Source organism: Agelaius tricolor, unplaced genomic scaffold, assembly GCF_023055355.1.
Source record: "Agelaius tricolor isolate 1412-34295 unplaced genomic scaffold, bAgeTri1.0.p SCAF_29, whole genome shotgun sequence".
Lineage (NCBI taxonomy): Eukaryota > Metazoa > Chordata > Aves > Passeriformes > Icteridae > Agelaius > Agelaius tricolor.
In genome coordinates this window covers 6,987,696-7,012,476 of record NW_027269289.1, presented here as the reverse complement: position 1 = coordinate 7,012,476, position 24,781 = coordinate 6,987,696, and the positions used below count along the sequence as shown (strand labels likewise).

Here is a 24,781-nt window from a genome sequence, read left to right as displayed (position 1 = left end):
ATTTTAGGTGCTTCATAGTCTTGTCCTGCAGCAATGCTCCTCTCCTGGAGCCAGAAAATCACCTGCAGAACAAAAGTGTGAAATATTTGTGTTCCTTCCTGGCACTCCTTGGTTGCTTGGTCATTCCCCTTCCACTTCTTGGTCTCTGCCCCTTCCAGCAGAATGAGGGAGGAAATTGGAGGAGTAAAAATGAGCAAACTCATGGGTTGAGATAAAGAAATTTAATAGGCACAGTGAAAGTCACACACACAAGCAAAGCAAACCCAGGGATTCCTTCCCCACCTGCCACGTTCAGCATCTCCAGGAAAGCTCCACCACACATTAAAGGGAACTTTTAGCACCTTTGAGGAGGAGGAGGAGGTCTATAAATAAATAAGGATTTTGGATTGTCCTTCAGTTTAGGCATATCTTTGGTACAAAAAGGAATGGAGGGTATGAACAAGCCATTCCTGGGGCCTTGGTGCAAAGCAAAATCTGTACATTCCTTTCAGTTCGGATCTTTAAAAACCCCTATTCCTGCAGAAAATAGAAGAATAAGGGCACAATGCAAAACCAGGACAAACACCACACACACTATTGTCACCCTGATGTTTTAAGTTTTTCTAAGCTTTCTGATTTTTACATTCTTGTAAATGAACTTTCTCACACGCTTTCTGTAAATAACTGATTGGTTTGCATTCTTTTATGGAGGAGGAGAAATTTGATGGGCTGTTGGTTTGTGCAGTGTCATTGAGAGGTGGCACTGTCCCCCTCCAATCCACTGTCACTCTTGGAAATCTATAAACGTTGGGACTCAGAAATAAAACTTCTCTCTTTTTTACCTTGGAGAGTTGCGTGTCCACGTTGTAGTCACGGACAAATTTTATGAAAAATCCTTTTGCTGGGATCCTTTCTCCTGAGAAGCTGAGAGGCCTCAGAAATGAAATGTAACCAATCGTTATCTGCTGCTGTGGGATGCAACAGGGACATCTGGGATTGGTCTCATGTGGTTGTTTTTTATTAATGGCCAATCACAGCCCAGCTGGCTCGGACTCTCTGGTCAGTCACAAGATTTTATTATAATTATTTTCTATTTCTTTCAAGCATTCTGATGAAATCCGTTCTTCTATTCTTTTAGTATAGTTTTAGGATATAATTTTCTTTTAATATAATATATATCATAAAATAATAAATCAATCTTCTGAAACACGGAGTCAGATTCTCATCTCTCACCTCATCCTGGAGTCCCTCACAACACCACACACCCCATTACCAAACAAGTGCATAGAGAGGGCAAGAAAGCTCTTGCCGACACCCAAAATCCAAATTCCAGTGGCTTTTTTGGGTCCATTTCCTCAGTATCCATAAATCTCATTGTCCACCCAAGTGGACTCCTTGCTCCTGCCCACGCGGTCCCCGCAGAGCTCGTAGATGTCGTTGGTGACAAAGCCGCTCTCCGCGCCGGCCGGTGCCACCCAGCCCCTGCTGGAGGCGTCCCGGGGCTCCCTGCAGGGGCTCTGCAGCCCCTCCTGGGCACGGAAGGAGGAATTCTTTGTGCCAGGCCTGGCCCCAGCCAGGTCAGCTTCGGATTGCCTGTGGATCACCCTGGAGATGTCCAGCCTGGGGCTGTCCCTGCCGGGCTGGGGCAGCCAGCTCCTGTCACCCTTCGGGGCCACATCCAGCAGCTCCTGTCTCCTTGGGAGGGCAGGGAAAAAGGGAAAAGCCATGAAATTGCCCAGAGGAAAACACAAACCAGTGGCAGAACTCAGAGTGATTTGGTGATGAGCCTGGACATTCCTTATTCCCAGGACATTCCTTGTTCCCAGGCTGCTCTCCTGGAAAATCCCAGGGCAGGGCCACATCCAGCAGCTCCTGTCTCCTTGGGAGGGCAGGGAAAAAGGGAAAAGCCATGAGATAGCCCAGAGGAAAACACAAACCAACAGCAGAGCTCTGACAGTGATTTGGTGATGGGCTTTGAGCAAAGCTGGGCTCAGGACATTCCCTATTCCCAGGCTGCTCTCCTGGAAAATCCCAGGGCAGGACCTGCTGAAGGCCACATCCAGCAGCTCCTGTCTCCTTAAGGAGGGCAGGGAAAAAGGGAAAAGCCATGAAATAACACAGAGGAAAACACAAACCAGCAGCAGAGCTCTGACAGTGATTTGGTGATGAGTCTGGACATTCCTTATTCCCAGGACATTCCTTGTTCCCAGGACATTCCTTATTCCCAGGCTGCTCTCCTGGAAGATCCCAGGGCAGGACCTGCTGAGCTCAGAGGCTGGGGCAGCAAAACTCCTCCTGACATTCCCAAAATCCCAGCCAGCATTCCCCCTCCAAGCTGCTGTGCATGCAGGGAAAGCAAGGAGAGGGCATTGCTAAACATTCTCTGCTCCAAATTGTTTTTGTACTTTTGTTTCCATTGCTGCAATTCTTTTTTGCTTTTGAAGGGGAACTTCTGATAATTCAAAGCTTGAATAAGAAAAGTAGAAGGGTCAACACATCCAAATTGTAATCTTGGCGATATTTTTTTCCTGCCTGCTATGTCTGTGAATGCAGGAAAAGAAATAATGTGATTTACTTAGAGTTTTACTTCCAATTAACTCAGCCTGGAGCATCAGCATCACTTTTTCAGCATTTCTTTGGCTGCAAACACTCCTGTGCAGAGCTTTTTACAGGATGGTAAAATTAGCTGTGAACAGGACAAGGTGCCACTGCTAATTCAGAAGGAACACAAAAACTCCACTCACCTCTTCATGAACAGCCAAAAGCAGGAGATGCCTGTGATGGCCAGCAGGAGAAGCAGCACAGGAACGCTGGAAATGAGGACAAAGGCAAGGCCCTGAATGGGTTCTGGGGGTAAAAATGAAGCAGGGTCATGAGAAGAAATTGCAAGTTTTTCATGGTTAATCACAGGTGTACAAACAAAACATTCACAATAAATATAGTAATAAAATCCTCAATAATAATATAATATTCATTATATAACATTCACAATAAATAATATAATTCACAATAAATAAATAACAAAAGTGGCTTTTTCACACCCAAAATACTTGGCACAGCTTTGGATTTTGAACATTTTTACCTCCAGAGCAACCTCCTTATTCTGTCTGTGAAATACTGAGGGAAGTTTTTTTCCCAGAGGTTGTTTTCTATATTCAGCCTTCCACATTTTGAGCCAAACACTTGAAATGAGATTTTGAGAGCAGAATTTACCTTTGGCTCTCCCAGCTGTTCCATTGCCACCTTTCCGCCCGCGTTCCTCTGGGAATTTTGGCTTCCAGGGCTCTGTTGCCACAGCTGGAAAGAAGCAGCTTCATTAATTCTGCAAATTTTATTATTTTATTTTTTTAATAATAAAAAAGCAAGGCTGAGAGGAGATTGAAGAGGCTGAGAGCTGCAAGGATGCATGAGGTGCACTGGAATTCTTGCACTTCAATCCCTGCAGGATTTTCCCTGCAGGATGGGGCAGGGAACAGCACAGGAGAAGTGCAAACTGCAGGGGAGCTTCTTTTTGGGTGTCCTTGACAGTGAATGGCAGAGTATTTCCACTGCAAGCCAGCAGTAGATATTATTTTTAAAAAATAATTGATAATTAAAATAATTATTAATTGAAATAATTATTTTAATGATTAAAAATGTTTAAATAATTTTTTTTTAATTCCCAAACAAATATGTCCAACTCACCTCTTCGGGAATTGTCTATTGGAGCTCTTGTTGGCTTCTCTGGAAGAAAAGAGAAATGCAGAATTTCCCCATGAGTGAAATGCACAATTTCCAACATGAGCACAGCTCTTCTGTGTTCTCCCCCAATGTGAGACCTCAAACCCCTCACAAAAACCCCCAGGGAATTGATGCAAACCACAAGCAGCTACAGACACTGGGATTTTTTCCTCATTTGCTGCATGAATTAAAAACTGAGGGAGGGTTTTCTGTCCCTGTTATGTTGGATGTGACACACACGTGATCAGTATCTAAGGAGAAAAAGGTTTAATTCTGCATGTTCTCCAGCTTCTATACTCTTAACAAAGCCTGGCCTTATATCATTAACTGCACCACAATAATTCATTATATTCATTGGTGCAAAGCTATTAGCATCAATATGATTGGTAAGCTTTAGAGAAAATTCTGTAAGTTCACAGAACTTCTGTAAAACAGAAATTCTGTAAATTCTGTGAAACAGAAATTCTGTATAACTTAGAGAAATTTCTGTGAGTTTAACAGAAATTTAATAAGTCATGTATACACACGTACTCATGCACGTAGTCCAGTTTTCAAACATTTTCATGTATCTTTCCTAATCTGTTCCCAGCCTTGTCTCCTTCCTTGCTGTGGATACACTCAAAAATCATCAATTATTAATTAATCATCAATCATTATTTAATCTATTAATTCAGCTTTCCTTGCAGGCCACCTCTCAAGCCCCTCCAGAATTTCCCAATCACCCACCACACTCCCCATTCCTCCTCCTGGGGGCCTGTGACCCCACAGAGCCTCCTCACCCTGGGAATATTTGCAGATGAAGTTGTTTTTCATGGTGCATCTGTCATCATTCCACTGGAACATGTAGGGCCCCCCCAGCCTGGGAGGGGCAGAGGGTTGGTGGTAGAGCACCACGCACACCTCGGCCCCGCACGACGGCTCGTCCACGTACCAGTTCCTGGGGAAACACACAGAAAAACCACCTCAGGGGCGCCTTGGAGGGGGGAAAAAGCAGAGTTAGAGGGGTTATGGCCCGCCCTGCAGCTCCACTGGGGAAAATGGGAGGGGTGAAATGCGGTTATTTGTTCTTTTAGTTCAGATTTTTTCAAACCCCGCAAGCAAGCTCGACAAGTATCAGAGAGCAAAGGGTTGAGCTCCTCACAATTTCCCTCCCCTCTGAAGGGAAATTTTCCTCCACTGCAAATGGAAAATGGGAGGGATGAAATGCAGTTGTTTGTTCTTTTAATTCAGATTTTTCAAACCCTGCAAGCAAGTTCAACAAATGCGGGCAAGCAAAGGGTTGAGCTCCTCACAATTTCCCTTCCCTCCTTCCTCTCCCAGTCAGCATTACCAAAAGGTCCCAGCTAGTTCAATTAACAGATTTTTATAATTATTTTTTAATGAATTTTTTTTCTTAAATGTTGTGGCAATGAGTATGGACACCATGGAATAAACCAGAAACGAGGATTCGGTTCTGGTCCCTGGGTACATCTTTAACAACGTGGGTTTAGAATTCACCATTTTCTTGTAGACAAGGTCATTTCTTGAACATTAAAGTAGCTCAAAATGAGCTGCAATTGTGTAGAGAAAGTCCAAGTTCTCCTGAGCTTTCACTGAGCCTTGCAGAGGAATTTCTCCACACAATTTTGAACCTGTGAAAAAATCGTAATTTTTGCTTTCTCAGTCTCAATGCCTGCAGAATTTTGGCACCTATTTAATGAAAAAAAAAAGAAAAATCTGAAGCAGAACCTGGCTTCCTCTGTCAGAAATGCACCACCACAGTCTTGCAGATAACTTCTTTTTTTTTTGTTTTCTAAGAATAAACCTCACCACCAGCCACCTGTGCTGCTTTTCCAGGCAGTGCACAGGAAGAGGCAGCACTGTAAAATCACTGTTGGTGAGGAGATATTTTATGTAACTCAGAAAACACCTCTAAAAGTGCCCTGATTTTGCCAATTGTTCAATCCCCATTGATTCTGGAATGAGCAATTTTCTGCCTGCCAAGAATTATGCATAGGACATAAATAATTCCAGATATCCCGAGGTACTCAGCATGGGAGAACACCCATTTTAAATGGTGTTTTTCCAACCATTCCAATGCTTTATTCCTCCCTCATTTCCTTCCTCCCCTGGTGTTTTCCTTGGCTCTGTAATTCAGCAGAAAGAAGAATGTCTCACCAATGGAAGGCAGGAAAGCTGTGCCTGTTTCTTAGCAGCAGATTCTGGTTCCAGCTTCCCATTATCCACCCCCAATATCTGAACCACGGGAGAGAATTTAAGATATCAAATAATGCTAAAACCTGGTTTTATTTGTTCATTTCTGAGAGAATGAAATGCTTTATGGGCTGCTCCCAGAGCAAAAAGGTCAAAATTTCAAGGTGTTTTTTTACATGTCTGATACAAGGATGCAAATTGGTGTCAATGTTGTCGCTTTTATAATTTAATTATAACAAATCCTGTGGTTCCTTAAGACAAGGAAGCAGAAATTTTAAATTGCTGTGAAAACTTTAGTTTTCCATGGCTGCAATAAATCCTGCAGCTCTAATATTTTGCTGTCTCACAGGAAAAAAATACTATTCCCTCAGTAAGGGAATCCCATTTTTCATTATTCAGGACATCAGGTATAAAACTTTATGGGATCTGCAGTGCAGGAGCCTTCAGTAGGGGAATAAAATTTTTCATTTTTCAGGACAGCAGGTATAAACTTTATGGTGTGGAAGGGACTAACAGCAGGCCTGTTAGCTAAAGGAGTGAGGAGAAGCTGAGGAGAAAGAAGAAGCTGATAAGGAGCTCTCTTCAAGGCTGTAAGCAAGGAGAGCGAGAGAAGAAAGATAAGAGAACCTTGCAGCTGGAGGAAGCATTTTTAGAAAGTTAGTTAAGTCACTATAACTTCTCACCAATAGTATAACTATTATAGTTATAACTATTATAACTATATATATATATATATATATATATAACTATTATAACTATATATATATATAACTATTATAACTATATATATAACTATATATAACTATATATAACTATATATATAACTGTATATAACTATATATATATAACTATATATAACTATATATATAACTATATATAACTATATATATATAACTATATACAACTATATATATAACTATATATAACTAAATATATAACTATATCTATAACTATATATAACTATATATATATACCTATATATAACCATATATATATAACTATATATAACTATATATAACTATATATAACTATATATAACTATATATAACTATATATAACTATATATAACTATTATAATTATAATTATTTCACCAATAGTATTATGTTGACTCATTGTGGCCAATAGTTGGGGCAGAAGGAGCATAAACAATTGCAAAGTGTATAAAAGTCAGCCACGTTCAATAATAAGGAGTTGCCAGCTGAGACTGCTTTTGGTCTCTGCTCTGTGTCGTGACCGCCCCGACAGTGACATTATGGGCTCTGCAGTGTAGGAATCTTCAGGTCATTTGTAGCTGCCTAATCAGAGATTTTAAGGCCACAGCTCTTGTTGTTTCCCCCCCTTTTTGCCCCCCAAAATGATCAATTTAGCCTAAAGCAGCCACTGCCATGGAGCACCACCAGGAGGGCGATGGGATGGGTGCAGAAGTGTCACCGTCACATTTTCTGAAAATTCCCTTTGCCCAGGATTTTTCTCCTGGGAAGCTGAGAAGCCTCAGATCAAAATGAGAACAATAATTATCTGATTGTTATATATCTTCTCCTGTGTTTTGCTGCTTTGGAATGGGTTTGGAGATTGTTTCATTGCTTTCATGTGAATTGTTTTGACTTAATGGCCAGTTGGAGCTAAGTTGTGTTGGACTCTGAGAAGAGAGTCACGAGTTTTTCATTATTATCTTTTAGCCTTCTATTTGTATCCTTGTAACAGTTCAGTATAGCATTCTTCAATATAATATGGATCACAAAATAGTAAATTAGCCTTCTGAGAACATGGAGTCAGAGTCATCCTTCCTCCCAACAGTGGAGGCCTCCGAAAATACAACACAGGAGGAGGACAAGTGACAGCTGTCACTGCCTGGATTTACTGGACAAAATCCCGAATTCCTGAGGGCCCTGCCAGTCCCACAGTGCCACTCCCAGGTACCCACCGAAATTTGGACGAGCTCCCGTCTGACCAGGAGTAGAAGCTGTGACACTCAGTGCCGTTGTCCCCGTCCTCCTTCCTCCTCCTGAGCCCTATCCAGAAGTCCCCATCTGAGGCCAGGAGGCCCCTGATCAATGACTCAATCAGTCTCTGCTCCGCTGGGCTCTCGATGCTGACCAAGTGTCCCCCGTCAGCTCTGCAGGCCAGGTGAGCCTCCTCATAGCTGGTCCTGCGGGAGGCATCGTGGAAATAAACGATTTTGTAGCAGGGTTTCTGTGTCCCACGCCTGCAAACCGTCTGCCCTGCGGGGAGGGAGAGAAAACTGTCACAGGAATGGCACTAAACAGCAGCAAAATGGAAATAAAACATCGCTTTGAATGAGTTTTGTGCTGTTTATATGGAGAACACAACACAGGTAAAAGGGTTTTGTGTTACTAGGCTGGTAAATGGCACCTCCAGATTTTTATTAGTGAATCTCAAAGTTTAGGTCCTTTCATGTCCTGCTCTTCTCATGATTTTTCTGGGATTTGCAGACCCTGGGAGTTCCTCCCAAAGAAACACTATGCCAGAGCAAGCTGGCACATGCAACCTCTTAAAAAGCAAAGTTCCCCTGCAAGGGTTCCAAGAGGCTTTTAAAATTATGATTATTTTTAAGGAATTAAATGGTAAAAATTAGAGATTTCAAATACAAGCAGAGATAGCAAGAATTAATCATTCATGCAATAATATATTTCAATATGTAATATAGATATAATATAGATATACAATAAATATAATATATATCTCTATGCAATATAGATATATAGATATGCAATATAGATTAAATGTATATTATATCTATAGTAGATAATATAGATGCAATATATATTATCTATATGCAATATAGATAGATATATATTATATAGATATGCACTATAGATATAGATATGCAATATAGATATAATATAGATTATCTATATGCAATATAGATAGATATAATATAGATTATATAGATATGCAATAAACATACAATATAGATATGCAATATAGATATAATACAGATATGCAATATAGCTATATCTATATGCAATAGTTCAATGGATATTGCAGTGCCATAGAATCCCAGATTATTTGGGGTTGGAAAGGACCTTAAAACCCCCTCATGGGGACACCTCCCACTGTCCCAGGCTGCTCCAAGCCCAGTCCAGCCTGGCCTTGGGCACTGCCAGGGATGGGACATCCCCAACTCCTCTGGCCAAGCGGGGCCTCACCGCCCTCACAGGGCAGAATTTCTGATTTACATCCAACCTCAAGCTCTTTTATTTCCAGGATCTGTACTGGGGATCACAGGATGAATTCCCACAGCCCAGTTTCCAGCTCTGCAATGTTTCTGCCTGCCCAGGGAGTAAACAATGTCTGTTTTCAGGCTGTCACAAGCCAAGGATTGTCTCATGCAGAAGCAGCAGAGCTTATTTTGGTTCCGAGGGAAGATCAAAGTGAAAAGACACATCATCCAAAATGATGCACTCGGGTGTTTTTTTTCAGCAGAGCAGTCCCAATATTTAGACTGTGGAAACAAACAGCTTTGTTTTGCTCAGTAAATATTTCTTTGCAGGCACAATCTGCTAACCTACATGTTTTTACAGAAGGAAAACATTCAGCAACACTTGTGGTGTGCTTGGAACAAATGGATAATGCAAGGACAGGTCGTTATAAACCCTGCCCTGGGATCATTGCTGGCTTTGCTTTATCCTTTTATGTTGGTCACTGGAGGAGTGGGAGTTTGAACATCTTTCACACTAGGATTTTTCAACAGTTAAATAGCCAGAAATAGAGCTTGCTAACATTTTGCAAAGGGATTACAATAGAAGCAGGATTTTTACTCCAACAACACTACTAAAAAATACATTTCTAGCACAGCCTGTGTTTCTCTTGGAAATTTGACACTCTGAGGAAAAGACAAAGCCCCTTACCTCTTCTGAGGGAAATGTCCACTGCTGCTGGGAGAGGCAAAGGGAAAACACAGACAGCAGAGTGTCACTAAAAACCTGCAACTCTCTAGAAACAGCGTCCCAAAAACTGCATCGGCTCTTCCCTGACACACAAACACATTCTTTCCTCATTAAAAAAATAGAGGAAGAAAGTCTCTGCCTTATCGGCCAAGCTCGCCATTGCGTTCAGCAGAGGAAATGAGCTGGAGCTGATTCCTGGCTGGCTCTCAGCGCTCGGTTTGGGACCCGGAATGCGCAGCTCTGAGCCAGCCTGAAAGGATCCCTTGTGCTCCTTCCCCTTTATCTCCTCACTCGGGATCTGACTCCAGCGAGCTCCCCGGGCCGGGCCGGCGGGGAAAATCAGCCGGAAAAGTTGGAAAAGACGCCCAGAACCACCAAACCCAACCTCTCCCTGCACCGCCGCGAAGCGACAGCATCCCTGCCCATGTCGCGACAGCGCATCGCGACCCTCCCAGCCACAGAGGCGGGGGTGGCGGGATCTTTTCGGGTTGGAGAGGGTCCCCACACGATCTCGCAGCGATCCCCAGCCCCTCTTACCGCTGAGCAGCCGCGCCCCCGCCGCGCAGCCCAGCGCGGCCGCGCACAGCGCCGCTGCCGCCAGCATCGCTCCGCCGCGACGGGACAGCGACAGCGACAGCTCCTCCTTCCTCCCCTGCCTTCCTTCCTTCCTCCTCTCCTCCTGCTCCTCCTCGGCTCAGCCCCGGCCCCTCGGAGCCGGCGTTGTCCCGGGGCTCAGCGCTCCCCTCCTCCTCCGGCCGCCGCTCCCCGCGCCCCGCATGGCTCTGCCCGCATCCCCCCGATCCCGCTTTATGTCCCCATCGCAGCCCCCGCCCGCCAGGAACCACCCAGGGGCGGACCCAGCCCCGCGCTGGCCGTTCCGGATTTCCCATTTATTTATTTATTTATTTATTTATTTATTTATTTTTGGGAAGGTTTTTCCTTCGCTTTCCCAGCTGTGGATTTGCTGCGGAGAAGTGGGATGAGCTTCACGGTTTCCTGCCGCTCCAGCCACCCACTGACCTATTCTCCATCCCAATCCCAGTTTTGTAAATCTAACTATTGGGATTTTTTTGTTTGTTTGTTCGTTTGGTTTTTTTGGAAAGGTTTTTCCTTCTCTTTCCCAGCTGTGCATTTGCTGTGGAGAAATGGGATGAGCTTTAATGTTTCCTGCCCCTCCAGCCAACCACTGACCTATTTTATCCATCCCTGATTTTTTTTAGATTTAGAAAAGTTTTCTATTCGGATTTTTTAAATTTTTTAAGGTTTTTCCTTCTCTTTCCCAGCCTTGGATTTGCTGCAGAGAAACGGAATGAGCTTTATGGTTTCCTGCCGCTCCAGCCAAACACTATTTAAATCCATCCTAATCCCAGTTTTCTAAATCTAAATATTCATATTTTCTTTTTTAAAGGTTTTTCCTTCTCTTTCCCAGCCTTGGATTTGCTGCAGAGAAGCAGGATGAGCTTTATGGTTTCCTGCTGCTCCAGCCAACCACTGACTTTTTTTATCCATCTCAATCCCAGTTTTCTAAATCTAACTATTTTCTAAAGCTAACTATTCTAAATCTCACTACAGAAACATTGTATATTCTATATTCTATTCTATATTCTTGAATCTAACTGTTCTAAATATTCTGGCTATTCTGAGTAGGAAGGGATCACCACAAGGAACACCTGAAGTGCAAAATCGGGATTGGCTCCAAAATCTCAGCGTTTTTAGCCCTGAGAAGGGAAGCACAGCCAGGGAATTGTGATTCCTGCATGGATTCTTGGGAAGCTGCTCCACACCTGATTCCTGCAGCCCAGGCTCTCCATCCAGCCCTGTTTATGGCTCAGGCTGTCACATATTTTAATTGCAAAATTGCTGCACGTTTGCTGCATGTGAGACTCAGACGTGCATTATTACTGAGCAGAGCAACAGAAAGGCTTTGGGCAAAAAAACCCAAACCCAAACAGTGAAACAAGCAGCAAATTCCTCACCAAACCAACCTGTAGTGGTCAATACAGGGGGAGGAAAAGGAAAAGCTGAGATTTTAAATCATGACATTACCTGTGCAACAACTGACCACAAATCTGGTCACTTTATAAAAGCAGAAACTGCCATTGACCTCTCCACACATGTAAAGGGAAGTCAGTTCTTCCAGACATGGCTTTCTCCCCACTTTACTTCATCTGTCAGGCCCACCATAATGCCCCAAAGAGCAAAATAAAATAGGAAAAGCTCTGGAATGCACAAACCGATGATAAATATGAAAAAATGCAAGAGATGCTGGCATTTTTCGCAGGTGGTGGAAAAGCAGCAAAGTGAATCTGTTCAGGCAGAGAAAAACCAGGATTGATGCTCTAAAATAGGAGATTGATGGTTTTATAGGAGATTTCAAACTTTGAGCTGCTCTTGAGAGGTCAAGGGAAGAAGCTGATTCTGAATTTTGTATTTTAAGGGGAGGAAAATCCTTTAAAATGCCCTGAAAACAGCTCAGTCCAGAGGCCAGGAATTCCAGAGGGAAGAGTTGGAAAGTTGCTGGCGTTGAGGGTGTGTCAATCCTGGGAAACAGGAGCAGGCTCTGATGTTTCCTGGCTTTTCCAGGAAAATGAAAATACTTCCACAACCACTCTGTTCCCTGTCTTTCTGTACCTCAGCAGAATTAAAGCAAAATTATAAAATGGTGAAGCTTCCTTCTGAAAAATGGTGAAGTTTCCATTTCCTTTTCTTGGCCACTATTGAGAAATAAATGGGGAATATACAGAAAATAAAGGAGAAGAGTATAGAAAAACAGCAGGAACCTTTTAATTTCTAAATCTTGTAAAAATATGTACTAGTACAGGGTAAAATAGAGTTAGGGGTTAGGGTTAGGGTTAGTTAGGGTTAGTTAGGGTTAGGGTTAGTAGTTATTGTAGTAGTAGTAGTAGTACTAGTAGTAATAATAAAAACAATGGTAATGATGATGATAACAACAATAACAACAACTATTATTATTATTATTATTATTATTATTATTATTATTATTGTATCCAGGACATCTTTTTCCCCCAAATAGAATCTGAGTATTTAGACCAAGGGAAATAAAAACCAGAATTTGAGCCAAGCAGACAGACTTAGTTCAGCATTTTAATAAACTTTGAGAAGAGGAAGTGCTTAATAGGAACCAACTGAAAAGCTTAAATAAGGAGGAAGGAAAAAAAAGAGGCTTTTATGTGCAAAATGAAGACGTCATTCCTGAAAGTACCTCTTGAAATCTTGTTTTCCAGCTTATTTCTCCAATCTCTGCACTTATCTTCTTTAATATCTCAGTGCTACTCTGTACATTTGAGGAATTAAATTCTGTTAATTCAGATATTTGGTTCTTAATCTTCAGCTCATTTGTCTCTGCTTTGTATCCTGGGAATTACAGCAGGAGGAAGGAAAAGCCTTAATAGAATCCAGAGCTCTTACTTCTGGATTTTATTCTCCTGATAAACATCCGGCCAGGCCAGGCCAAACCATTATAAATCAGTAAATCTATATTTCACTGCTGATAATAATAAAAAATCCCCAAATGGAATTCTTGCCTTATTGCTCAAATCCAGTTTCTGAGAGCTTTTTTAGGGAGTGGAGAGGCCGGTTTGGTAATTTGGTTATGAACTGAGTGTTTGCGTTTCAGTGAGTAAAAACTTGGAGAGAGCAATGGAAAAAATAAAAAATAAAAATAGAAAAATAACAATGGCCAGGCTGTCAAGATTCCTTTCACATTAAACTGAGGAATTTGGACTCACTGCCTTATTTCTTGTGGTTTTGATATAGAAAATTGTCCTTAGTAACTTTTTTTAGGTCACTTAAACTTCATTTACCTCCTGTGCCTGGCCTGGAATTTCAGAGTTTCCCAGCCTGCAGGATCCTCCTTGCTTAAGGAATTTGTTGGATGAACCCACATTCTCTTCCCAGATTTATACAATTTCCAGGGTTTGCTCCTTTGGATTTGTTCACATCCCAATCAAATCTGAAATCTGGATTTGAACATGAAGCAATATCCGTGACTGATAATAGCCTGAACATTATTCATATTCTATCCACTGCATTAATTTGAATTTTCTTAGACTTATGGGATGCTTTTAGGGTGTCCTATATTTGTGTAAAACCATTTACTGCTTAAAATGAATCTTTATGGCTGCCCAAAGCTGCAAATCCTGGCTTTCATCCCTGCTTGGAAAACCCCTCCAAACCCATCAGGTCCAAACTTCCAAGGAATTAAAATAAAAATGAAATTAAAAAATAGAAAGAAAGGGAGCCTCAGTGAACTGTTGCTGGCTGCAGGCAGAGTTCAGAGCAGAGTAATGGCTGGTGATGGATGAGATTCCTTTTGGGATTATTGATGGGGAGAGGGGCATTGCTGACTCTCAGGAAAGGCTTGCAGAGCTCAGCACCTCCTGCAGATTGCTCTGCCTGGCCTGGCTCCCAAACCCAGCTCTGCACTGGAAATGGGGAGTGCACTGCTAAAATTAGGATAAAAAAAATTCATCATTGCAGAGTCAGGCTGAAAATGCAATTTCTGTGTTTAATAGTTTGCCTGGGATTGCTTTATTTGTGTTCTGTTGATGGTGAGACACACTAATTAACCAGTCCATTAATTGGGGCTCAGCAGGAGTTTCCATCTTTTTTCAGGCATTTCCACTCCAGTCCACTTCCAGTTCCCAAACCCAGCTCTCCACTAAAAATGGGGAGTGCTTTACTAAAATTAGGAATGAAAAAAGGAGAATTGCAGAGGCTGAAAGTCTGAGTTTGCTTTATTTGTGTTCTGTTGATGGTGAGACACTAATTAACCAGGTCAATAATTGGGGCTCCAGCAGGAGTTTCCATCTTCTTTCAGGCCATTTCCCCTCCAGCCCAGCTTCTACAAGGATGGGGAAGAGCTGCCACCACAGGCTTTAATTTCATTTATTCAACCAGAATAAATGGAGGGACATGAGAGAACAGAGGCCTTGCTGAGCCCAGTCAGAATGGGAGTCAAAACCTGCAAATTTGGAGGAGAAAAAATCCAAAAATCCATTTTATCCCTGTGCTTTTGGAAATGAGCTGTACATGAGGGGGATCACTGGGAAAATTGGCTTGGCAGGAAGGCAGCTCATGTTTTATTTCATGTTTTATGTCCGTTGGTGCTGCTCCCTGGTGTGCTCAGCCTCGCTGGGGCTCTGATTCCTGCTCCCAAATTCCTGCTCCCAGCATTCCAGACCTGTTCACCTGGCTGTGTGGCTAGTGATTGTTGCTGTGGGCAATCAGCTAACCACACTGCCTGGCAGCCAGGCTGAGGGCAGAGCCTTCCCCTGCACCAGGCACTTCTTCCAGCCAGGTCTAATGAGCTCTCGGAGGCCTAGAACACCTAAATGTGGATATAACACAATATAACCAATGTAACACACCTGAATATGGATATAAATATAGATATAACACAATATAGCACACCTAAATATAGATATAACACAATATAACCAATGTAACACACCTGAATATAGATGTAAATATAGATATAACACAATATAACACACCTAAATATAGATATAACACAATATAACCAATGTAACACACCTGAATATGGATATAACACAGTATAACACACCTAAATATTGATATAACACAGTATAACCAATATAACACACCTGAATATAGATATAACACAGTATAACACACCTAAATATTGATATCACACAATATAACCAATATAACACAATATAATCAATATAACACACCTGAATATGGATATAACACAATATAACCAATATAACACACCTGAATATGGATATAACACAATATAATCAATATAACACACTGAATATAGATATAACACAGTATAACACACCTAAATATAGATATAACACAATATAATCAATATAACACACCTAAATATAGATATAACACAATACAACCAATATAACACAATATAATCAATATGACACACCTATATATAGATATAACACAATATAACCAATATAACACACCTGAATATGGATATAACACAGTATAACACACCTGAATATAGATATAACACAGTATAACCAATATAACACACCTGAATATAGATATAACAGAGTATAACACACCTAAATATAGATATAACACAATATAACCAATATAACACAATATAATCAATATAACACACCTGAATATGGATATAACACAATATAACCAATATAACACACCTGAATATGGATATAACACAATATAATCAATATAACACACTGAATATAGATATAACACAGTATAACACACCTAAATATAGATATAACACAATACAACCAATATAACACAATATAATCAATATGACACACCTGAATATGGATATAACACAATATAACCAATATAACACACCTGAATATGGATATAACACAGTATAACACACCTAAATATAGATATAACACAATATAATCAATATAACACACCTGAATATAGATATAACACAGTATAACACACCTAAATATTGATATCACACAATATAACCAATATAACACAATATAATCAATATAACACACCTGAATATGGATATAACACAATATAACCAATGTAACACACCTGAATATAGATATAAATATAGACATAACACAATATAACACACCTAAATATAGATATAACACAATATAACCCATTGCATGCAGCACACACTGGGAACAAAGCTGCAGATAAATCCCATTTTTGGTGATTTTGCAGTGGGGAATTGGGAGTTTCCAGGCTGAGGCTGGAGCAGGGAATGCTGTGCCTTGTTTTGATGGCAGTGAAGTTAGTGATTGTGGCATGATGGAGACAATCAGCTAACTACACTGCCTGCAAACCAAGCACGTCTCCAGGAGTCATGGAATGCGAGCCTGCAACCAAAGAAAAAACTTCCAATAATTATATTCATATTCTCCATCTCCTCAAATGCTCTTAAAATAACAAAGAATTGGAAAGAATGGAAAATATTGGTCAAATCACCCTTATTCTGCTAAATTCCAAATATTTATATTTATATTTATATTTATATTTATATTTATATTTATATTTATATTTATATTTATATTTATATTTGAGGTATATTTCCATTATATGTAATTACACATATTTACATCTATACACAATATAAATTAGAGGTAAATATATATTAGATATATATTTCTGTTAGATGTAAATATACATCTAATATCCATATTTAGATGTATAGAAATATACTATGAATATACTAAAAATATATATTTATATTTGAAATGATGTTCATATTCATATATAGTTTAAATATATTTATGTATAATATTTATATCTATATTTAGTATTTAGATTCTTCCCTGTTCCCTTCTCCAGGAGCCTTTCCCTGGCAGAATTCCTCTGGGAATGTTCCCATCTTTTCCCCTGAGAATGTTCCCATCTTTTCCCTGGGGGTGCTCCCAGCTTTCCCCTGAGGATGTTCCCATCTTCTCCCCTGGGATATTCCCATCTTTTCCCTGGGTTGTTCCCATCTTTTACCTGGGGATTTTCCCACCTTTTCTCCTGGGTTGCTTCCATCTTTTCTCCAGGGTTGTTCCCACCTTTTCTCCTGGGATATTCCCATATTTTCCTTGGATTGCTCCCATCTTTTCGTCTGGGATATTCCCATCTCTTCACCTAGGGACGCTCCCATCTTTTCTTCTGGGATGTTCCCATCCTTTTCTCCTGAGATGCTCCCACCTTTTCTCCTGGGTTGCCCCCATCTTTTCCCTGGGGATGTTCCCATCTTTTCTTCTGGAATATTCCCATCTTTTCTCCTGGGATGTTCCCATCCTTTCCCCTGGGGCTCCTGGCTCCGAGTGTCCCCAGGCCAGCCCTTCCTGGGAGCTTTGTGTACTCCTGTCACCATGGCCACCCCGCCAGAGGGACCTGGGGACAGCGCAGGTGGCCCCAGCCGTGGGAGCTTTGTTGCAAGAGAGGTTTCCATGGGCAAAGCCAACACGGGCAACACACCCAGAGCTGGGAATTTCCACCCAAATGTCCCCAGGGGAGGGTGAGCCCTGGTGGCAGCCCCAGCTGGTGGCCCTGGGGCTCCAGCCTGGTGTAATTCCCACCAGGAATCCCAGCAGGGCTCAGAGGGGTGAGTGTCCTGTGCTGTGCCACCTCTGCCCTGGTGTTTGGGCTCTGCCCAGCCATTGGATCTCTTGGGTCTGTCCAGCTCTGAAAATCATGGCACACAGAGGAAGCAAACCCAGAAAATTTAAAGAGTTTTGGCAGCAGCTCTTAGACTCCATGAAATAAACCCAGGGAGCTTTGCAGTCTTTTCTTTGTTGTTTAATTTTAGAACGTCCTGGGTCAACACCACTGGGGTTTTCTGGTTTGTTTTATTACTTAAATCACTAAATCTTAAATCAAATTCCAGCAATATGGAGTACTCAAACCCTTACAATTTTTGTGGTGGTGATCAGAATCAGCTCCTGGTTCACTCCAGTCCACAATAATTCTTTTTACAGAGACTGCATGGCTTAAGTACAGGAGTATAAATTTGTAACCTCCAGGCAGGAAGTTTCTTCTCCCTCTGATTTAGTGGTCCATGGAATTGGTGCTTCTGGATGTGACCAGGACAGTGACCAAACAAATGCAAGCTGCTTTTCCCTCAGGAAATTGTCACCAAAGATGTTTTTCCCTATGGGAATCACTCAGCCTTCTTGATTTTTATATCAATATCTACAAACTGCAGCTGCTTACCTGGAGGAACTGCCTGCCATCCATCACCCACAAAAACCAAATGCCTTGCAGAGGGGAGACTGCACTTGGCTTCTTTATTTCCATTTTATTCATTTAAAGCAGGAAAACTGCAAAAAAAAAAAAAAAAGTCCTGGAGGGGTGGCTCCTGCCAGAGTGTGCTTGGGGGAGCTGTGTTTGCTCTTGGTTTGGGCTGCAGTTACTACAGAAACTGTCCCTGGGTCTGGCCCTGCCTGGCTCAAGCCTGGGCTTGCCTGCTGACCCAGGGACAGCTCATTTAATCTGGCTGAGAATGCTCCTGCCCAGCTGGGGCCCCATTTCAGTCCCACTCAAGCCTTTGGACACATTTCTGTGGTTCCAGCAGCTCTGGATCAGTCCCATGGATATCCAGGCACTGGTTTTCGGTGGTTTGGCTTTTTTCCCCCCTGTTCTAATAAGAATTAAAAGAGCATCATGTTCTAAAAGGCACAAAAATCTCCTCGTTTATCTCCTGCCTCCTCTCAGCCAGAGCACTTGGCTGCCCATGCTGGGTTTTGCTAAATCTGCTGGGATGAGAAGAATTCCTGTTTGGATGCAGCTGGGGAGGAGTGGGAGCAGAGTTTGTTGGCTGCTCTTTAATGGCTGTGCCAGTTTTGGTTCAGGAATTCCTGGGGCTGAAATGTGGCAGGGTGAGGAGTGATGAGGAAATTCTGCACTCCCCACCACGGCTGCTGCTGCTGCTTTAGCTTAGGTAGCTCAAAAATAAAAGGAAATCAAAGGTGAGAGGAAGAGGTCATGGCTTTTATTAGGTTACAATCTGATATTGAGGAAAAATGATGAGAAATCAAAGAAATCAGACTTAATATCCAGACTTTGCCAGAAAGACAAAATCATCCCTAGAGGATTCCCAATCTGTGAGTCTGGGATTGTCTAGGAAACCCAGAGTGGATTAAATGTACTGAGAAGAACTTAAAAAATTATAATTTTGTGCACCACCCATCATTTTAAAGTGGCAGATCTTGCTCTTTGACATTTCCCTGGACACCAATTTTGCCAGCTCGGAGAAGGAGCTGAGGTGGGAATGAAGCCAAGGAGATTGGGAATGCCTTTGGAACAGGTTGTTAATGAATCCAACACCTGCAGCTCCTGCACACCTGAAGATTCTTACAACCCTCAGCCCCACATGATTCCTGTTCCATAAAACCTGACCCAGCCCTGCCAGGGAAAGGGGGAGGGAGCCTTTGGGTATTGGGGTTGCTCCAGAGCCTTGGGGGTTTTTTATCTGCTTTTTTTGGTGCCTCTTTAAGCTGTTTGTGAAATTTATCTCAAGTTTTTACTGTCTCTGCTGTGAAAAGGTGATATTTTTGGTGGTTTTTACATAAAAAGCTCTCTTTTTGTCAGGTCTGCTACTTGTAATATATGTGATAAATAAGATTTATTGTATCTTAAGAAAAAATATAAAAAAAGAGTTTAACTTGCTTAGTGCAGGTACCTTCTAGTAATGCATTAGACTGGTTTTAATATCCCAAACTAAATTTAAAATGCTGCTTGGCAGTCAGGCTTATCCAGGCTCCTTCTATCCTGGCTCGTGTGGATTTTGCAGCATCAGTTTTTCTCTGCTGTGAAGAGGTGATATTTTTGGTCTTTTTTTACATAAAAAGCTCTCTTTTTATAAGATCTGCTGCTTCTAATATATGTGTCAAATAAGAACTATTATCTTTTAAACTTTTTTTTTTTTATTCCCTCTTAACTTGCTTAGTGCAGGTACTTTCTAGTAATGCATTAGAGTGATTTTAATATCCCAAACTAAATTTAAAATGCTGTTTGGCAGTCAGGCTTTTCTATCCTGGCTTGTGTGGATTCTGCAGCATCAGTTCTTGGAAGCTGATAGTGCTTTAACGTTATTAAATCTCTGCTGTGCTGTTCCATCTCTGCTCCAGCACCTCCTGTGCTCCAATTTAAGATGAAAGATGAAATTGCTGCCACGGTTTTCTTCATCACCAAGCTGGTGAGGAGGGAGGACAGGCTGAGCAAGCACAAAATGGAGAAGTTTGCAGCCAAGCTGACCACGCTGATGTTTGAAAAGTACAAAAATCACTGGTACTTGGACAACCCCTCCCGAGGCCAGGCCTTCAGGTGAGAGAGGCCCAGGAGCAGAACGTGGAGCCTCAGGCTGGCATCCAAGAGGCCGTAAAGTGAAATAAATAATGCAGAGGGAACCACCAGGATACCCTAAAACCTGAAGGAAGAACTATTAATTGGTGAAAATTACTTTGGGTTTTTTTAACCTGTAAATGTGGGATTAGAGGTGGAAAACTGAGGTGGAAATCCTTTTTTTTTTTTTTTTTAACCTGTAAATGTGGGATTAGAAAACTGAGGTGGAAATGTTGGGGTTTTTCTTACCTGTGAATGTGGGATTAGAAAACTGAGGTGGAAATGTTGGGGTTTTTTTTTTACCTGTGAATGTGGGATTAGAAAACTGAGGTGGAAATGGTTGTTTTTACCTGTGAATGTGGGATTAGAGAAGTGAAGTGGCAATATTTTTTTTTTTAACCTGTAATGTATGATTAGAGAACTGAGGTGGAAATGGTTGTTTTACCTCTAGATGTGGGATTAGAGAACTGGGACACTTGTCTTAAGATTTGCACCTCAAGTAGCCCCTGACTCCCAGGATGCAGAATTCAGGTGCTCTTACAGTGACTTGTGGGATGGTTTTGTTTCAAACACTCAAAGCAGGGACTCGGCTCATTGCTGAGAACTAGAATCAGTTCGTGAGGCTGAATTTCTGTTTGGGGCTCCAAGTGAGAGCCTGCATCAACAAGTTAAAAGTGCTGGGACCATAAATTGAGATCTTGGGTGCGCTCTGCACGATCAGACCCCGCAGGGCTGCGGTGCCATCCCCAGTGACATCCCTGCTGTCCCCAGGTGCATCAGGATCAACAGGCACCGGGCTCGGGAGCCCCTGCTGGAGCAGGCGTGTGTGCAGAGCGATGTGGACTTCGAGCTGCTGGGGCTGCCCAAGGAGATGACGCTGTGGGTGGATCCCTTCCAGGTGTGCTGCAGGTGAGCTCCGGGGCGCGCCTCCGTGTTCTCAGAAGGGTAATTTGTTATTTTATAATACTCTATTGTACTATAATATAGTATACTATATGAAATTAATTTATAGTATGCTATACTTTAATATATATAGTTATAATTTAATATTATATATAAAAATATATATAATATATACTATATTATAGTATAACATGCTATATGCTGTACACTATACTATATTATAGTGTACTATAACACATTATTATACGTTTATAAAAATACATAATATATAAAAAATACATAATATATAAAAATACATAAATTATATAATATGTAGTACAGTATACTATATTATATTAAATTATATATTTATTAAATATATATTTATTGAATTATATTATACATAATATGTATGCATATATATGTGTACATAATATGTATGCATATATATGTGTACATAATATGTATTTAATATCTATTACATATATTGTATGTATTATAAAGTATGTATTCTATATAATATATAAATATCTATACTATATAATATAAATGTTGTATATTAAATTATACATGTTGTATATTAAATTATATTAAATACTAAACTATACTAAAGAACCCAGAAAGGATACTTACAGAAGGCTAAAAAGATAATAATGGAAACTCCTGACTCTTTCCAGAGTCCCAGCACAGCTTGGCCCTGATTGGCCATTGAGTGAAAACAACTCACAGTAAAAACTAATAAAACAATCACCTGTGGGTAAACAAGCTCCAAACTCGTTCCAAAGCAGGAAAGCACAGGAGAAGCAAATCAGACAATTATTATGTTTTCTCTGAGGCCTCTCAGCAGAGAAATCCTGGCCAGGGTGTTGTTCAGGGGCTCTGTCAGTGCCAGCAGTGCTCAGGTGCGCCCTTGCAGGTACGGGGAGAGGAGCCGGCCCTTCACCGTGGCGCACTTTGGTGGGGACGAGAGCCCTGAGCTGCCGCAGCAGATCAGCCTGGCCGTGGGCAGGGCAGCCCTGGACTATCACTCCAGCAGCTCCTCGGACGAGGAGAGCTTCAGCAGGGAGCCCAGAGCCATCCCCACCGTCAGCAACCCCAACAGCATCTACCAGGTCAGCCGGGGCTCTGGGGGAGCTCCTCACCCTACAATCCCACCCTAAAGTCCCTCCAAAGAGCTTCTGGCAGGTGGGGTCAGGCCCCTCTCCCAGGGACAGGATGGGAGGAAACAGCCCTGAGCTGCTCCAGGGGAGGTTCAGGATTGATTTCTCCCCTCAAAGGCTTCTCCAGCCTTGGCACGTGGTGTCACTGTCCTGTAAAAGTTGGTTTGAAATGTCAAACCTGTCCATGCTTTGTGAAACAGAGTTTAGGAACTGTGGCCCTATTTCTTACTAATTCTCCTTATCCCACTCCATGTGTTTTGCCAGCAGTGTATGAATTGTTTGAGGAATGGAATTGTTCCATGGGGTGGTGACCAGCCCTGATGGTGTCACCATCCCTCGAGTGGTTTAAAAGCTGTAGCACGTGGGGACACAGCTTGGGGCACAGCTGGGCTTGCCCTTGGACTGTTCTCCCAGCCTCAGTGGTGCTGTGGGTGGGATGAGCAGTGCATGAACTGTTTGAAGAACTGATTTGTTCCTTGGGGTGCTGACCAGCCCTGGGGGTGTCACCTGGAGGGTGTTCAAAGGATGTGGCACTTGGGGACGCAGCTTAGGGCACAGCTGGGCTTGCCCTTGGAATGTTTTCCCAGCCTCAGTGGTGCTGTGGGTGGGATGAGCTTTTGGGATGAGCTGTGTATGAACTGTTTGAAGAACTGAATTGTTCCATGGGGCGCTGACCAGCCCTGGTGGTGTCACCTGGAGGGGGTTTCAAGGATGTGGCACTTGGGGACACAGCTTAGGGCACAGCTGGGCTCATCCTTGGAAGGCTTTCCCAGCCTCAGTGGTGCTGTGGGTGGGATGAGCTTTGGGAGGAGGCAGCAGGGGTGGCCCAGCCTGCTCAGGAAGGACTGGGGTGGCCCTGACTGCTCCCCCTCCTTGCCCAGCACACTTTAACCTCGTTTTTCCCCATTTTTGCCGCTCAGTTTGGTGACTTCTGCAAGGCTCCCCCCCAGCCCTGGTGGCAGCACCTGCACAGGAAGCCCCACCTGGCTGAGGGCTCCCACCTTGGCCAGCACAGGGGCCACAGGACCTACAGACCCAGTGCCACCTTCGCTGGCCCACGGGTGGACAGGTACCACTGGATCAACACCAAGAGGTAGAGCCAGGGCTCCTCTGGGACTTTGGAGCCCTGATTTTGTGAGGGGGTGAAGGCTGGCACTGCAAAACCTCATAAAAACAGCACTTCCTGTCTGATCCCTGTCTCTGACTCTGTATTTATGAATATTTTGGGGGATTTTATTTTTTTTTTTCTCCGGGATTTTAAATGTTTTTAATTGATGTTAACATAAGATTGAAGATGTAATGTGAGACTCTGCTTGTGAGTTAAAAAGGAAATGCATAAATCAATAAATCTGCTGATGTTTTTTTATCAAAGCCAGTTGCTGGTGGTGCCTTGAAGGGTGTTCAGGAGCTTTTTGGTGGAAACACCAGCAGGTGAAGGGAGATTAAAAACACCCTCAAGCTGCTCTGAAAAACACTTTGCTTCCTTCTGGCAGAGGTGTCAGGAGCTAAATATCACCAGCAGAAATGTCTGGGGCATTTAATGACTCACAAAAAATATTTAAATTCTGCTGTGGCCCCATGAGATTTGTATTGATGGGCGGGAAAAAAAAGAGTTTTGAGTGACTTTGCTCTTCCCTCGCTTGCTTTTTATCTACACTGGAGGCTGAGCTGATTTTGGGAAATATTGAATATTTCATGTTTTGGGGTTTGGCTCTGGAACTTGGGAGGACAGACTGATTCCCCAGGCTGAAGAGCAGGAATGGTCCTGGACAGGGCATTCCTGGGTGGGTGGCACCACAGAGCTGAATAAGGCAACTTCAGAAGCTGCTTCAGTGGTGGAAAAGAATATTTCTTGCGCTTGAAATGTAATTAAACAGCTATAATTAACCCAAGTAACTGCATCTGCAGCTTTTGCTGTGTCATAAAATCAGAAAACTGCAGCTCTCAGCTGCAGAGGCCTCAGAACACCTCGTGGAGTGATGCATTAGTTTAAAGGATCATTTATTTTCACACTAGGAATTGAGTGGTTCTCTTTCCTGCTCCTGTTCCTGGAAGCTCTGAGTCGGGGCTTTTGCAGCAATATTTCTTCTCAGCACTTGGATGTGGCCAGAAATGTCATTTCCTCTGGCCAAAAT

General features: G+C 42.3%; 2 protein-coding genes across 4 annotated transcripts; one reads left to right on the top strand and one right to left on the bottom strand.

Moving 5' to 3' along the window:
- Window positions 1–206: 206 nt before the first annotated feature.
- LAYN (layilin) lies at window positions 207–10,595 on the bottom strand. Of its 3 annotated transcripts, none has more exons than XM_071449614.1 (8): window positions 10,342–10,595; window positions 9,766–9,792; window positions 7,818–8,115; window positions 4,479–4,636; window positions 3,664–3,702; window positions 3,193–3,276; window positions 2,724–2,826; window positions 207–1,674 (listed from the first exon to the last, which is right to left on the bottom strand). In XM_071449614.1, exons 1-8 carry the CDS (start codon window positions 10,406–10,408, stop codon window positions 1,335–1,337), a joined length of 1,116 nt encoding a protein of 371 aa, XP_071305715.1. In that variant the 5' UTR covers window positions 10,409–10,595; the 3' UTR covers window positions 207–1,334. The 3 variants fall into 3 exon arrangements, with proteins under 3 accessions (XP_071305715.1, XP_071305716.1, XP_071305717.1); XM_071449615.1 differs by having other exon boundaries at window positions 9,766–9,789; window positions 10,342–10,594; XM_071449616.1 differs by lacking the exon at window positions 9,766–9,792 and having other exon boundaries at window positions 10,342–10,594.
- Window positions 10,596–20,413: 9,818 nt separating this feature from the next.
- BTG4 (BTG anti-proliferation factor 4) lies at window positions 20,414–24,182 on the top strand. Its single transcript, XM_071449564.1, has 4 exons — window positions 20,414–20,586; window positions 21,376–21,513; window positions 22,403–22,598; window positions 23,567–24,182. Exons 1-4 carry the CDS (start codon window positions 20,414–20,416, stop codon window positions 23,741–23,743), a joined length of 684 nt encoding a protein of 227 aa, XP_071305665.1. The 3' UTR covers window positions 23,744–24,182.
- The last annotated feature ends 599 nt before the right edge of the window (window positions 24,183–24,781 follow it).